The 13,395-nt window shown below is 41.9% G+C and overlaps 1 protein-coding gene across 1 annotated transcript in view; it reads left to right on the top strand.

Annotated features, from left to right (window-relative positions):
* The window catches only part of xpr1a (xenotropic and polytropic retrovirus receptor 1a), a 229,231-nt gene that overhangs the window by 193,434 nt on the left and 22,402 nt on the right, over positions 1-13,395 (top strand). Inside the window, exons 10-11 of the mRNA XM_034179678.1 lie at positions 6,967-7,135; positions 11,985-12,185. Of these exons, the coding sequence (XP_034035569.1) occupies positions 6,967-7,135; positions 11,985-12,185 (370 nt within the window). The remainder of the gene's footprint in view (positions 1-6,966; positions 7,136-11,984; positions 12,186-13,395) is intronic.

Below are 13,395 nucleotides of genomic sequence, written 5' to 3'. Positions count from 1 at the left end.
GGCACTGGGGAGATGGCTGTCATTACATCATCAATAAATGCACAAGTTTACGTTGATATTTTGGACACTTTTCTTATCCCATCAATTGAAAGGATGTTTGGGGATGATGAAATCATTTTTTCAAGATGATAATGCATCTTGCCATAGAGCAAAAACTGTGAAAACATTCCTTGCAAAAAGACACATAGGGTCAATGTCATGGACTGCAAATAGTCCGGATCTTAATCCAATTGAAAATCTTTGGTGGAAGTTGAAGAAAATGGTCCATGACAAGGCTCCAACCTGCAAAGCTGATTTGGCAACAGCAATCAGAGAAAGTTGGAGCCAGATTGATGAAGAGTACTGTTTGTCACTCATTAAGTCCATGCCTCAGAGACTGCAAGCCAGAGGTGGTGCAACAAAATACTAGTGATGTGTTGGAGCGTTCTTTTGTTTTTCATGATTCCATACTTATTTCCTCAGAATTGAGTGATTCCATATTTTTTTCCCTCTGCTTGGTCTAAAAAGTAACCGTTACTGACTGCCACATATTTTTTTTTCCCCTGATTTCTTATAGTGTTTCTTAAAGCCAGAAAGTTGCCATTTGAAATGACTTTAGTTTTGTATCATGTCTGTGATCTGCTTTTTTTCTACAAAATTAAACAACTGAATGAACATCCTCCGAGGCTGGTGATTCCATCATTTTTGCCAGGGGTTGTAAAAAGCCTTGCAGTAGCATTATGGACTGTTTGTAGAGATCCACAAATGAAGCACTGAATCAGAACAACATTGAACAATCTAATTTAATGGAGGTGACATAAATGCATGTATGCTCATTTCCATGTCAGATTGTGATCCAATGTGCTGGAGGCAAGCGATGTTCTGTAACTAGAAATCAAACAAGAACAAATAAGCCAACTGGCATGACTATCTGTGTCAAGGTCGATCAAATATGACACCTAGATTTTTGAAAGTTGAATGAATTATAGATGAAAGAGAGGGAGTTTCTCAGTAATATGAGGCCAAAGCTGACTGAAGTACAAATAATATCTGTTAGCTCTTCACTAAATTGTATTATGTGATCAGATATACACATTTTTTGCAGACAGTGATATTACAAAGGAAGAGCATGTGGTGGAGGTGGGTGCAACACACCCTTATTTCAGGCCAGGTGTGCACAGCTGTCAGGGATCTATGGGTCAAATACCCTGAAGATCTGATCTGATTGTTGTGACTGTGAAATACAAGTGTTCTACACTACATGCAAATGGTTGGATTTACCATGTTCATTATTCATGATGTAATGATGATGTTCAGGAAAGCAGAAGGAGAAATAGATTGCATAAAAGAATTGATAGTCAGAGAGAGGAAGAAAGTAGACAGGAGTACAAGGAGATGTGGCATAAGATGGAAAGAGAAGTGGCAAAAGCTCAGGAAAAGTCCTGTAGTGAGCTGTACATTTAATTTAACCAGGTTAGTCCCATTGAGATCCAGATCTCTTTTGCAAGAGAGACCTGGGCAATTACAAAGTTTCCAATTCACCTAAACTACATGTCATTAAATGTGGGAGGAAACCCACGCAAACACGGGGAGAACATGCAAACTCCACACAGAACAGCCACAGGTGGGAATCGACCCCATGACCTTCTTGCTGTGAGGCAACAGTGCTAACCACTAATCCACCGTGCTGCCCATGAATGTAGACACTAAGGAAAAGAGAAAAGGACTTTTACCAATTGGCGAGGCACAGGGACCAAGCTGGAAAGGATGTGCAACAGGTTAGGGTGATAAAGGATGTAGATGGTAATGTGCTAACAAGCAAGGAGAGTGTGTTGAAAAGGTGGAGGGAATAATTTGAGGAGCTGATGAATGAAGAAAATGAGAGAGAGAAAATGCTGGATGATGTTCAGAGAGTAAATCGAGAAATGGATTAGTAAGGATGAAGTGAGGACAGCTATGAAGAGGGATAAGAGTGGAAAGGCAGTTGGTCCATATGACATTCCAGTGGAGGCAGTGAAATGTTTAAGAGAGATTACAGTGGAGTTTTGAACCAGACTGTTTAATAAAATCTTGGAAACTGAGAGGATGCCTGAGGTGTGAAGAAGAAGTGTGCTGGTTCCAATTTTTAAGAACAAGGGTGATGTGCAGAACTACCGTAACTAGAGAGGCATGAAGTTGATTAGCCACAGCATGTAGAGTAGTAGAAGATAAGTTCAAAAACAGGTGAAAACTGTGAGCAGCATTATGGTTTCATGCTGAGAGTGCTGATGGAGAAGTAGAGAGAAGGCGAGAGGAAAGATTGAGATGGTTTGGACATGTGCAGAGGAGGGACCCAGGGTATATAGGGAGAAGGAAGCTGAGGATGGAGCCACCAGGCAGGAGGAGAAGAGGGAGATCAAAGAGGAGCTTTATGGCTGTGCTGAGGGAGGACATACAGGTGGTTGGTGTGACAGAGGAAGATGCAGTGGACAGTTCTTGCTAACAAAACAGCTTTTGCCTGTATTACCATTTGCTGATATGACTGATTATTAAAGCTGATTTAGCGATAAAAACATAATTAAAAATCAACAAATTACTGAAAATAGATATATAGGTCTATATCAAGCAGAGAAACTGTTTTAAAACATGTTTCACTTTTAAAAAACAAACAAAAATCCTTAATTGCAAATTCCTCTAAGCTATACCATATATACTGTAGTAGCAACTATGGTAACCTTATCCATTTGTCATTGCAGAGCTGCAGGTTACAGTGAGTAATCAAGATAATACATATTCACGAAGAACAGAGAGCTATTTCTGGTTAACGTAGCATAGCTTAAAATCATTATCATTAAGCTCTCTCTTGTACCTTGAATAGTCAAACACAAGATTGTAACTATGTAACCCAAACAGTTTGGCAATGACGGCGATAAAAACAAAGTAGAAGAGTTGTGTGTTTGTCAAGGATAACGTGGACAGAATTCTTCGGATGCCATTGCCGCCGCCCTGCACGCCTCCCTCTCCCACCTGGAAAATAAAGACTCTTACATCAGAGTACTTTTCATTGACTACAGCTCTGCTTTCAACACGGTCATCCCTCACAAACTCACCTACAAATTGTCTGCCCTTGGACTCCACCCCACCCTCTGTGACTGGCTTCTGGACTTTCTGACTGGCAGACCACAGTCTGTCAAGATTGGGAATAAGACCTCAGCCAGCATCACCACCAACATCGGTACCCCGCAGGGCTGCGTCCTCAGCCCTATTCTCTACACCCTCTTCACCTACGACTGTGCCGCCTCTCACCCCGACAACACCATCATAAAGTTTGCTGACGACACTGCTGTGATTGGACGCATCACCGGCGGAGACGAAGCAGCTTACAGTAGGGAGGTGGAAGGCCTGGTGACATGGTGTGGAGTCAACAACCTCACCCTGAACACAGATAAAACCAAGGAAATGATAGTGGACATGAGGAGGGAGAGGGAACCTCATCAGCCACTGTCTATCCAAGGCCGCAAGGTGGAGAGAGTGAGCAGCTTTAAATATCTGGGGGTCCACATCAGTAGTGACCTCACTTGGACACTTAACACCACACAGGTGGTAAAGAAGGCTCAGCAGCGGCTGTACTTCCTGAGGAGGCTGAGGAAATTTGGCATGTCACCCAAGATTCTCAGCAACTTCTACAGCTGCATCATTGAGTCCATTCTCACCACCTCGATTACTGCGTGGTATGGCAGCTCAACGGTGAATGACCGCAAACGCCTGCAGAAAGTAGTGAAGACCGCATCAAAGATCACGAGGACGCCACTACCATCTCTGCAGAGCATCTACCATCGGAGAGTCCACAATAGAGCTGCCACCATCATAAAAGACCCTACACATCCCCAATACGGACTGTTCACACTGCTGCCTTCAGGACGGAGGTTCAGGAGTGTGAAATGCAAAACCACCCGCTTCAAAAACTCTTTCTACCCCACTGCCATCAGACTGCTGAATGCTGCTAAGGACTGAGCAGACCCCCTGGGGTCACTTCACACTGTTACTGCACCTTACTGTTACTTTACTGTTAACTGTTAATACTTGAATCTTGCTATTTGCACATTATTTCATTTCACTTCATACTGTAACTGCACCTTTATTGTTACTTTACTTTTTAATGCTTAATGCTTTTAATGCTTTTTTTTTTTTTTTAATGCCTATTTTGACTATTATTATAGACACCCGGTGAGAGCAGCAAAGAAGAGAATTTCATTGCACAGGGAAATACGTTTCTTACTGTACATATGACAATAAACCTTTTGAACCTTTGAACCTTGATCCAGAACCAGTGGTGGGCACAGCTAACCAAAAAGTTAACTTCCATAACCATTAATCCGATAACTGAAAAGTTATCTTATATGACGCTAAACTGATAAACTGCTAAAAACTGTATCTTTATTACAGATAACTGATCACTTTTAGTATTGATTTGGATGCGGCAACATCAGATTACACCGTCGGCTTCTGATAAACCAGTTTCACTTTCACTTTTCGCTGGTGGGTAAATTCAGGGATCACAAACACATAAGAATGCACGAAAAATGAATGAATAATAAAATAAAACCCCAAACACTGTTATCATCTTTCAAAAGCAGTAAAACATAGTATTAGAAGTACAAACTAAAAAGCTGCTACTTTTTTTCCACACGGTTTGAACCCTGTGGCTTAAACAACCAAAATACATCCATTAATGCATTGACTGGCAGAGTGAAAGACACATAGTAAATATAAATTCTGACCTGTTAGTTTCAGTGGGGTCCATCTGAAGAAATAATCCACATAAAGTGTCCTTTTTTAATCCAAAACAGTCTAAATGTGAAGAAAAGTCTCTCTGTACACAGCTGCGCCGTGAGAGCTCCTCTCCCCCACCGAGTCTTGGTGATTAAATTATAGCCACAAAGAAATAAAATAAAATAATTTTAAAATTAGTCTGTTTTGTTTTTGTGTCAAGCGGACGATAACACTCACTATAACGTCCAAAGTGAACCTGAACTACACTATCCACAATGCTCCCTGCGTCGACCGGCCAATCACGTTTTGCGCTTAATGATGACATCATCAGCAAGCGACAGGCAGCCAGTCTGCTACAAACACACAACAGACGGACTAAAATGTTTGATTTTAGGGTTTGGAAATGTTTTTGACCGTTAAAGTTTGCTCACTTTCACAGCAAAAAAAAATGTTATCAGACTGAAAGTTATCGGAACTAAATTATCGGAAGATAATTGGTCCGATGATGGATTTAAAACTTATTTGAAAAGCTAATGTGCTATCAAAAACATTAGCTTTGATCATTATCTGTTATCGGATTAGCTGAGCTGTGGCCACCACTGTCCAGAACCATATGTTGTGGTATCACTTAAATGCAAATAATTAATTTGCATGATTGTAAGATTAAAGCAATATAAAATATGTTTGTGTGAACTTTGCAGTATTTTTCCTGCTGTATTATGATGCATGTACGTTTCCTGTATGTGTTCATGTGCTTCTGTGCCTCCTTCTGTACATGTACAATTCAGATTACAAAATTCTCCTTTGTTTGTGCTTTGAGGAATCATAGCTGCAGGATTGAGACAGAGTAAGGAGTGAGAGAGAGAAAGAGATGAGAAGGAGGGCAAAGGGTTGAGATATACTAGAATGCAGCCTCATCTTGTGGGAGGTGAAGGCTGTGACTGTGCAATCATTACAGGCATAGATCTATCAGTATGCCCCTGCCCTCAGCTTTTTACTCCCTCCTCCGCCTCTTCACAATTCAACACTCCCCTCACTTTCCCACCTAGTTCTCTTGTCATTACCATCACGGCTTCCCATAATCCTCAGCAGCATTCAGTCAGCCCCCCTCTTACACACACAGCTTGACTCCCTAATCAGCCTCAGTTTTGACTGGTCCCCAGGAACCATGACAACCTGCAGCATTTGTCCAGATATAAGGTATTTTGCATGATTGCCAGACATGAATTTGCATAGAATGAGAGATGACTCATTAAGGACATTTCACCAGAAATTATAATGTGTGACTGGAGCAAAAGGTTGATTTTTCTTTTTTAGCTTGTGTCCGAGCCAGGTGTTATCTGACCAAGATCTCATTACAGGACAAACCGCAGAGACGGCACCTAGATTATTAGTGTTTGCTCTAGAAATGAAAACCTCAGCACATCAGTGCGGTGGGCTTTAGCCTTGAGACATCCATATAGAGCAGATATGGGTCAGTCAATACAAACTTTGATTGGCAGGTTAAAAAAATACAGTGTGTAATGGACTGATACGTGTTAAAGAAAAATAAGTAAGATCAATATTCTTTGACATTTGTAGCACGGGCTGGGTGGAGAGTTTTGTTACGAGGAAAGAAAAATACAGTCACTTCTGAATGTCAGATGCAGCCTGGAGGGGTAAACAGGAATAGCCGAACAGTGTTGTATCATTTTACAGAGTGTGGTCAATAAATAAGCTCCTGCCAAAAGTCATATCACAAATAACATGCCCATCGAAAGCTAAAGTAAGTCACAAACCTAGACCAAGGTTCTTGCGTATGATTGTCTTGCACAACACTGAAGACCTACACATAACCTGAGTTATGTTCATATAAAGGCTGTCTACAGGCTCTGTCCTTTTGTGTGATCCAGATCAATAATGAAATTTCTTTTGCTTTGCAGTAATTGTCTTTTAATTATTTGTGAATGTAACCCCAGGTTGTTGAAACATTTCCATGCATGCCAAGTTAAAAATCTGATGTACAGCATCAGAGTTAAGCGTTTGAGGCACATATAGTATATGTGCTCTTCTAATCCACTGAACCAGGTATGCAATCCAGTCAGCAGCAAGGAAACACCAAACCAAACTCAGAGACATGGAAACATGTAGGACGGATCATCTCTAAGAACAAAAGAAAATTAAAGCTTAACTTTATCTAATATTTAGTCTGATGTCTCCTTTTGTCACCTTTTTTCTTTCCGTTCCTGTGTTCAGTTTCGTGTGTTCACGGCGCCGTTTCACCGGGTGGAGTTTGCAGATTTCTGGCTGGCTGATCAGCTCAACTCTCTGGTGGTGGTTCTGATGGACATCGAGTATATCATCTGCTTCTACATCTTTGAGCTGCGTTGGAGTGACCAGCGGGGATTGTTGCCCAAATTTCAAGGTTAGACCTTATTCCAAAATGTCCCAAATGCCATTCTTGCTGCATATCTTTGTAAAAGTGCCCTGACACTGGCACGACTTTGATCCACGCATTTGCACGCACATCATCGTGACGATCCTCCCCGCTGTTCTTCTGCTGGCTACCACGCGTTATGCACTAGACGCTACGTATACACAATAATTATTTTGTAATGATTAATCATTTTCTCTGCGAATGGGCTGCTGAAAACACCGCTCATCGCTTCTGGAATCACAGAGGGCTGTTCCAGCTGCAGCTTTTCTGCTTAATGAGGTGGAGAAAGCATTTGGAGCCATCTAAAAAGGTCATTATTTGTCATGTTTATATTGTGATGGCTTGGTAAAACAGTTGCCATCGCTCTCCACCATTGTGCAACCGTCTTTAAATTGGTTGTACCGCTCCTTAATCTGTGTGATGCCCATAGCGTCGTCACCGAAAGCCGTCTGAATAATCCGAATGGTTTCCACTTGGCTGTCGCCCAGTTTCTGGCAAAATTTGATGCAGTCGCGCTGCTCCAGTCGTTCCGTCATTTCCTTGCAAAGAAAAAACGACGAGAAACTCCACCCATCCTCTCACTAAGGCTGCTTACAAGCAATTGACGCAACTGACAGGCATGAAAAAAATCACACATGCACACGAAGGTTCAAGGTTGGCTCATGCAAGCACACGATTCAAATCCATCAGGTTTTTGAAAAAATAAAAAGGTCGGATACTTTTCTAACAGACCTCATATATATATATGTGTGTGTGTGTGTGTGTGTGTGTGTGTGTGTTGACCATTGTCCCAATTAACATTGACCTTTGCCAAAATAAATCCTGTCATCCACGTATCACGTTTGGTGGAACTTGGGCAAAGGATCTGGGAAAAGTAGGGGAAGAAGCAGACATATAGACAAGCAGATAAATGTTTCATAGCAGCTTAGACATTACTTCGCTTTGTTGTTGAAAGCGTTTTAAGACTTACACTATTCTTTAAGGAATTGTAACACCTGAACCGATGCAAACAATCAGATGTACTTTTTGTTGTATCTGAATGCATTACAATATAAAGTTGTTTATGACATACTGTAAATGAGTTTTGTTTGTAGAGTTGAACCTCAATGACATGTTTCAGATTATGCAGGAAAAGCTACAAATCCTTTGGTTATAAAAGCTCTGTTTTTTATTGACAAGGTGCCAGACAGAGTCAGCTAATGCTAATGCAAAAAAGGTTTTAATTGCTGTCCTTCCACTCCTCCAACAGTGACATATCGGCCCCCAAACAGCCAATTAACCGAATGAAAACACTTGGCTGCATCGATGTCACTGTGATTCTCATAATGATGAGTTTTCCTGTGCAACGTAGAATGAAATGAGTATATTAGCGAATGAGTAATTCGCTGGAGAATTTCGCTGTTCCTGGCTCGGGCGGACAGCCAGGGACGCGGCTGCCCCCGCCGCCTGTCTTAGCGTCCATACCAGACTTTCTACGCCGGCCGCTTGGCGTGTTGCCTCGGTGTCTGCGTCGCAGAGGACGTGGGAAGAGAGGAGGAGTCCGTGTTCGGCTCAGAGTGTGCCTGGCTGTTTCCTGCAAACATGCTCCACGACAATTCATAGCCGGATTCTTCACACCATATGACGGCTACAACGTGCGGCGTTCCCTGACTTTTTGTTATCGGTGGCTCCGGCCGGTTGTCCGGGGTGCCAGGTCTCCACTTTCGCGTCGCCGTCCTGTGAGGAGCTGCAGTCGTGGCTGCGTGCAGGAGAACCTGCGCCTGCTCAGTCGTGTCTCCCAGCAGACTGACGTGTGCTCAGTCCGTGTGGCGCTCATCAACACAAGGTCACTCACAAGTAAGACTTTCATTTTGAATGACTTTTTCTCCAGTCGTGATCTGGACTTTCTCCTGTTAACGGAGACCTGGTTGAAACCAGGTGAAAATAGCGCCTTTTCTGAGCTCCTCCCCCCCGGCTGCTCGTTTTTCAGCTCCCCGCGAGCATCAGGTCGAGGCGGGGGTGTGGCCACGGTTTTTAAAGACAGTTTTAAATGCCGATTTTTATCTTCTAATGTCTACTCCACTTTTGAACTTCAGTTGTTTGTGATGGAGTTCAACTGTCCTGTGCTCTGTGCTGTTGTTTACCATCCACCAAAATTTAATAAGTTTATTCAGGAGTTTTCTGAGTTTCTGGCAGATTTTATTCCAAAATATGACCAATTTTTGGTCTCTGGTGATTTTAATATTCGTATCTGTTGTCCTTCTAATCAGCTGGCTGATGATTTTAAAAGCCTCCTGAACACAAGTTGTGGATGGACCAACACATAATCTTGGACACACCTTGGACCTGGTTATTTCTCTTGGGCTCTCAGTTTCACTTAAGGACATATCAGACATTGCTATTTCAGATCACTTTCCTGTTATTTTTTAATTTATTGCTCCTCCATCTGCTAGTAAGCCACTTGTTCCTGTCTCTCGCCGCCGTTTGGTCACCTCCTCGACAGCGGGGGACTTTGCTGCTGCCTTCATGGACTCTCAGTTTTATGCCATGAATGGACCGGTTTCTCCATTACTCCCAGATAACATCCTCTCTTCTTTCCACTCTACATGCACAGTAATTTTGGACTCTGTTGCACCGATGCGCTGCAAATCTAGGAAATCAAAATCTGACCCCTGGTTAAATGCCACGACCCGTGCCCTCAGGCAACGCTGCAGACGGGCGTAGAGAAAATGGAAAAAGGACAAACTACAGGTGTCTCTGGGCTTTCTGAGGGACAGTCTAACTGACTATCTGAAGGCTGTGAAGGAGGCAAAAGCACAATATCTGTCTCATATTATTTCGAGCAGTTGTCATCATCCCAGTGTGTTATTTCAGACTATAAACTCAGTTGTAAATCCACACACCTCTGTTTTGATGGACGCTACAACCACAACCTGTGAGGAGTTTCTTCAGTTTTTTATTGATAAGGTTTCATCAGTCAGACAGAACGTTGATCAGAGCTGTAATGTTGAGTTGTCTGCTCCTCGTGCACATTCTGCTGTGCTCGAACAGTTTGAGCCCATTTCTTTTGCATCTCTCGCTGATGTTGTAAAACACATAAAATCTACAAGTTGTCCTTTTGATGTTGTTCCAGCTAAGGTGCTGAAGGAGGTTTTTAATACTGTTGGGGCAGGTCTCCTAACTTTTATCAGTGCTTGTCTTAGATCAGGGTCTGTTCCAGCTGCTTTTAAACATGCTGTGGTTCGACCCCTTCTTAAAAAACCTCACCTGGACTCATCAGTTTTATCCAATTTTAGACCTGTGTCTCATCTGCCATTTCTATCTAAGGTTTTAGAAAAGGTTATCTTTTTACAGTTAAAGTCATTTTTAGAAGACAATCTCATCCTTGAAAAATTCCAGTCTGGGTTTAGATCGCGACACAGCACTGAGTCAGCACTTTTAAAAGTTCATAATGATATTACTCTGTTGGTGGATGCAGGGAATCCTGCTGTGCTGGTTCTGTTGGACCTCACAGCAGCCTTTGATACTGTGGATCACACAGTACTTGTTTCCCAGTTGGAACATTTTATTGGCATTCATGGTACTGCACTTAAGTGGTTTAGATCATATTTGGCTGAAAGGAGCTTTTCTGTCATGATTGGGGACCTTTCCTCATCAACTGCTCCTCTGTGCTGTGGAGTGCCACAGGGATCTGTCCTTGGGCCGATTCTATTTACTTTGTACATTCTGCCATTGGGGTCAATTATAACCCAGCACAACCTGTCCTTTCATTGTTATGCAGATGATCTGCAAATCTATCTGCCTGTGAGGACTAATGGGAGTGATGCTTTGTCATCATTATTTAATTGTATTCATGATGTAAAGCAGTGGCTGTCCCAAAACTTCCTTTACCTGAATGATGGTAAAACTGAGATCATGGTGTTTGAGCGCTCTGGCATACCAAATGTGGTAACACCAAATTTTGGTGCTTTGGCTAACTATGTAAAACCAGCTGTCAAGAATTTGGGAGTGATATTTGACAGCTGTTTGAGGTTCGATCAACAGAGAAATTCTGTTGTCAAAGCTAGTTTTTTCCAACTTCGCCTTTTGGCTAAAATAAAGCACTTTCTCAGTAGACGTGATCTTGAGACGGCCATTCATGCTTTCATCAGCTCCAGACTTGATTATTGTAATGCACTTTATTCGGGCATTAATCAGTCATCTCTTGCACGTCTCCAGTTGGTGCAGAATGCTGCTGCTCGTCTTTTGACAAACACTTTTAGACGTGAGCATATTATGCCCGTCCTGTACTCACTCCACTGGCTTCCAGTTCGTTTTAGAATTGATTTTAAAATTTTAATGTTTGTTTTTAAAGCTATTTATGGCCTTGCACCTCCCTACTTGTCTGAAATTTTAACTTTGCGCACCTACAGTAGGACATTAAGGTTGTCTGGCCAGCTTTACTTAGATGTTCCAAGGTCAAGATATAAACGCTGGGGTGATCATGCTTTCGCGGTAGCCGGCCCCAGACTGTGGAACGAGCTACCTCTTGAGTTACGTACTATTCCTGACCTAGCACTTTTTAAATCTAAGTTAAAGACTTATTTATTTAAACTGGCTTTTAACACTTAGTGGGGAGATGACATGTTCTGTTATTTTTATGTTCTTTTTTTATGTGTTGTTTTAAAATTTTATTTTATATGTGTTTTATTTTTGTAAATTTGTGTTTTTAATGTTAAGCACTTTGGACACCAGTCGGTGCTGTAAAGCGCTTTATAAATAAATGTTGATTGATTGATTGATTATTGTTAGGGAAAATGGGATGCATAATGGATAAGGGAACAAGTTTGTAATTTTTTTCTCCCCGGTTGCGATCTAGACCCCAGTGTCTACGTTTGCCACAGCTACTCGTATGGCGTGCGTGCCATCATCCAGTGTCTGCCTGCCTGGATCCGCTTCATCCAGTGTCTGAGGCGTTACCGTGACACCAAGAGGGCCTTTCCTCACCTGGTGAATGCAGGGAAATATTCTACAACCTTCTTTGTCGTCATCTTTGCTGCACTCTACGCCACACACAGAGGTAGGAAACGGGATACACAAACATAAAACTGTGACAAAAAATTACACACACCTCAGTGAAAAAAAAAAGTCTAACTTAATTTTCATGAAGTGCACATATTGGAATTACTTTAAAAAGCCTCTAAATAACTAACTGGGTAAATAAGAGTTTGATTGAAGAGCCTTTGTCTGTACTTAAAGACTACTTGTAGAACCCTTCACTTGTTGCTTTTAGGAACAGGAACAAACTATAAAGAATTATACCAAGGTTTCTAGAACAAAGTTTTGGATCTCCACAAGTGACATTCCTCTTTAGGAATCATCTCCAAAGATGTCATGGTGTCATGAACAACAACTGTATAATCTATTACACAAAGATACAAGAAGCTTGGGACCAGAAAGACTTTATATCCTTCTGGGCTGAAGCCTAGTTTACAACCAGGAATTAAACTTTTGTTGGAAAGGTCCAAAAGAACGTCAGGATCCCAACTGAGGAAGTGATGGAGGACTTGGAGGCATCAGATGTCACCATGATCTGAAATGGCATCAACCAAGGAGGAAGCCATTGATCCAAAATTAGCATTTACAAAAAAAAAAAAAACCTTTTGTCCTGGTGATCAACTGTAAACTTTTGACTCAGCTTTCAATGTCCATTTTGGATTATTCATCATGGTTTTGAGAACGTCTTTAGTATCGCTTTTCTGCCCTCCTAGTTCTTTGTTTCTTTCTAGTGATTAATCTTTTGTGATATTCATGTGTACTTTGTTACAGTTTTAATGTTTACCTGCTTTCCTAGTGATGCTCCTCCATGATGCTTTTATTGTAACATGTCTGATCTCTGTTTCTTTGTCTGGATTTAGTTTATGTGCACAGGCACTGGGGCTTCATGTTTCACATGCACACTCACTTCCTGGTTTGATTGCGTCATGCACTGTTTAACCGCCCACAGCCCTTCACTCCAGTGCCAAGTTGTCTTGCTTTTATGCCTACTTCCTCGTGTTGTTTCTCCCAGTTTGCTTTCCACTTGCCAACCTGTGCTGCCTCCTTGTGTTTACCGAATTTAGCCTGTCATCTATTGGATCTCCTACATGGTATTATTGCTGTCTGTGTTGTGTTCCTGGTTAATCCCTTTACTTACACACGGAATGAGGTCCTGGTGTACTCTGGCCTTCTGCCTATTACATCTTATTTCTACACGGAGACATTTTTTGTGCCAACTTATCTTCAGCTAC

Source organism: Thalassophryne amazonica, chromosome 10 (assembly GCF_902500255.1).
Source record: "Thalassophryne amazonica chromosome 10, fThaAma1.1, whole genome shotgun sequence".
Taxonomy (NCBI): domain Eukaryota; kingdom Metazoa; phylum Chordata; class Actinopteri; order Batrachoidiformes; family Batrachoididae; genus Thalassophryne; species Thalassophryne amazonica.
This window is presented reverse-complemented; position numbering and strand designations above follow the sequence as displayed.